This window comes from Triticum dicoccoides, chromosome 7B (assembly GCF_002162155.2).
Source record: "Triticum dicoccoides isolate Atlit2015 ecotype Zavitan chromosome 7B, WEW_v2.0, whole genome shotgun sequence".
NCBI classification, from domain to species: domain Eukaryota; kingdom Viridiplantae; phylum Streptophyta; class Magnoliopsida; order Poales; family Poaceae; genus Triticum; species Triticum dicoccoides.
The window spans coordinates 389674408-389677513 of NC_041393.1; the positions used below are offsets into that span (position 1 = coordinate 389674408).

General features: G+C 46.0%; 1 protein-coding gene across 1 annotated transcript; it reads right to left on the reverse strand.

Annotated features, from left to right (window-relative positions):
• Window positions 1-1350: 1350 nt before the first annotated feature.
• LOC119341284 (probable calcium-binding protein CML32) lies at window positions 1351-2370 on the reverse strand. The gene has a single exon (XM_037613164.1). It carries the CDS (start codon window positions 2358-2360, stop codon window positions 1764-1766), a length of 597 nt encoding a protein of 198 aa, XP_037469061.1. The 5' UTR covers window positions 2361-2370; the 3' UTR covers window positions 1351-1763.
• Between the last annotated feature and the right edge of the window lie 736 nt (window positions 2371-3106).

Genomic DNA, 3106 nt, shown 5'->3' on the forward strand with positions numbered 1-3106 from the left:
TATGGGCCCTTCAGAGTATTGGAGAAAGTAGGGGCAGTTGCATACAAACTACTGCTACCAACAGACTGCCAACTCCACCCAACATTCCATGCCAGTCAGCTGAAGAAGCACATAGGCCCTGAGGCCATACCAAATCCTGAGCTCCCACTGTTGGATGCACAAGGCACTATCTTAATCCAACCTGAAGCTGTCCCGGAGTGGAAATTGATACCAAGAGTTTAGTATTCCTGTGGTATAGTGCCACATCAAATGGCTCAATCTACCAGTGGAGAATGCCACTTGGGAAGATGCAGCTTTTATCCAGATTTTTTCCCCAGTTTCTGGCCTTGAGGGCAAGTCTGTTCTCTATCCGGGGGAATTGTCAGGACTGTAGCAGTCAAGACAATAGCGAGATTAGCCAAAGTACTGTTTCAGTTCTCCGAGCAAGGGTGGACCGTCGATCTGCAATCCAACGACAACTGGCTCAGACACCGCAGATCTCCAGATGGACGGCTGAGATACATGCGCCCTTTTTTACTTTTGAATTGTGACATAGTCACTGTAACTCGTCAACCTGTCGCTGTCTACCTTTCCTTGCTGAACTTATTTTTAACCCCTCCTCCGGCTTGTGGAGAGGGACATTCTGGATGTAATCAGACTTTTCCCTAAAGCCGCCGTGTTCCGGCCAGCCAAACCCTAACTAGTTCCTCTAGATCTGAAATGAAATCCTCTAGAATTCGGCCTTGAAAACCACTTGTTATTCATCTTTCTCTGAAGATCACCGTCAGTAATAGCTAGGACCTGTCATCGGGCGGCCGTCCCTCCCCTCCCATCAGGGCCGGCCCTGGTTCCTCGTCAACCTCCCTAGCCTCCTATTGGCGGCGCTCCTCCTCGTGACATGCCTCCTCGTCACGCCTACGCCGCTCCTCATTGCCACACCAATCCTCTTGACGCCTATTGTCCCGCTCCTCTCATCTCGTATCCTCCTCTCTCCTGAACCTATATCTATCATATGATGGTATTCTAGATGTAATTATCTTGCATTCATGATGCGTAAATTATCTGTATCTATGGCGGATGTTTGGTATTTACGACGATGAGGTTTTTGAAATTACTCAACATTGTCGAAAAATAGCTCTTTGTAGCTGATAGTAGGTTTTTAGAGTTTTGATATGTTGACCCAACTTTAGAAACGTAGTGTAGAACTGTAGATCCATACGTCTTGCAAAATTATGAAAAATATCATGCATGTAGAGGACAAATAGAAATTCACTCTTAAATTACTGAAAAGTAATAATATGAGCATTTGCATCCTCTGGGGAAATCATAAAATGACTTGTTTGTGATTTCCTCATGGGTCATAAATTATCATAATTTCTTACGAACATTTATAAATACATGGATTAATTTTCTTGTGTAATTTCTAAAACTCACAAGTATGAATTTTGGTAATTTTCGGAGAAGGGTTTATATGTGCATGTACACATAATCACATTTTCCCTTTGTGGGCCTTCGCCGAAAATGTTTTCCTTGGTCTCATCTCATGGTACAATTTAGACATATAAATTGCCCATAATTGGAAGATAAGAATGATTATCCTGGCGAGCACCACTAAACTAACTAATTAGTGAAGGGCACATGAATAAAAGATATAGGCACATGTACATAGCAACCAATTTAAGATGGTGTACTTGATCGACGGAAACCGATTCTGATCGCCACCCATGAACGAGACGATGCGCGGTTTGTTGCAGCGTGCGATCGGACACGATTGGTTTCGATGGTCACGCGCCCCACACCGTGATCCCCTTCATCATGCACTTGAACTCCCCAAAGTCGACGCGGCCGTCGCTGTTACGGTCGACGTTGCAAATCATCTGGCGCACGGTGGCGAGGCTGCCGCCCTCTGGGAGGCCCAGCTTCTTGAGCACCTCCTGCAGCTCGGTTGCCGAGATGAAGCCGTCGCCGTCCACGTCGAACACCTTGAACGCCTCCCTCATCTCCTCCTCGTCCCCGCCCGCGCCGGCCTCGTCATCCTCGGGCACGTCGTCCAGCGCGCCGAAGAGCGCGTCACCCAGCTCACGATGGAGGCACTCGAAGTCCTGGAACCGAAGCCCCGCCGCGCCCTCGGGGACGTATGCGCCCACGGTGGAGGCCAGGCCCTCGCGGTCGGCGACGAGCCCGAGCGAATCCAGCGCCTGCGCCAGCTCGTCGACCGTGATCTGACCGTCGCCGTTCTTGTCGAACAGGTCGAACACCCGGCGGAGGCGAACCGAGTTGAGGCTGCCATTGCGGAGACGGAACGACGCCGTGGCCGGGGCACCGCTATCGGTGGGGAACGACGGCTTCACCACCGCCGCGACGCTCTGCCTCGTATCCATTGTATGTTAGCTCCTCCTACCAATTTTTGGCGACAACTTTTTTCTTATACATGTTGGCCATCATAACCAACATGTTTGATGGGTCGAGCGCATTGGGTGGTTTTGCCATGAAAACAACACGTGGCCTAAAATATTTCTTGTCTAATTTGTCTACGGACCTGCTTACAGCAAGCAAAAGCTTGCCATTTAAATTTACTAAACTAGCACGCACCCTTTTTAGTAAAATGCCACCAACCTAATATTCTACTCCCTCCGTTCCTAAATACTACTTCCTTCGTCCCATAATATAAGAACGTTTTTAACATTAATGTAGTGTTAAAAACGTTCTTATATTTTGGAACAGAGGAAGTATAAGTTTTTCTAGAGATTTCACTACGAACTACATACAGAGCAAAAATGAGTGAATCTACACTCTAAAATGCATTTACATATATCCATATGTAATCCATAATGAAATATCTACAAAGACTTATATTTAAGAACAGAGGGAGTACTATACATTCATGCATGGTTCCCACACTTGTCCCATGCAAACAACTTTCAATCTGGGTACGGTATGCAAATGTTAGTAGTGAAGCAACTCGTGCATTTGAATTCCATTTCTGTAAATTCAAAATGCAATAACTACTAAACCAAGTGTAGGAGTTATAATATGTTTTTTTACTTTTAGGTTCCTCGCAACGAGCTCTTAAAAAAATATCTCATTTGTATACATTTTGACAATTTTTTTAAGTTAGTTTTAGTAT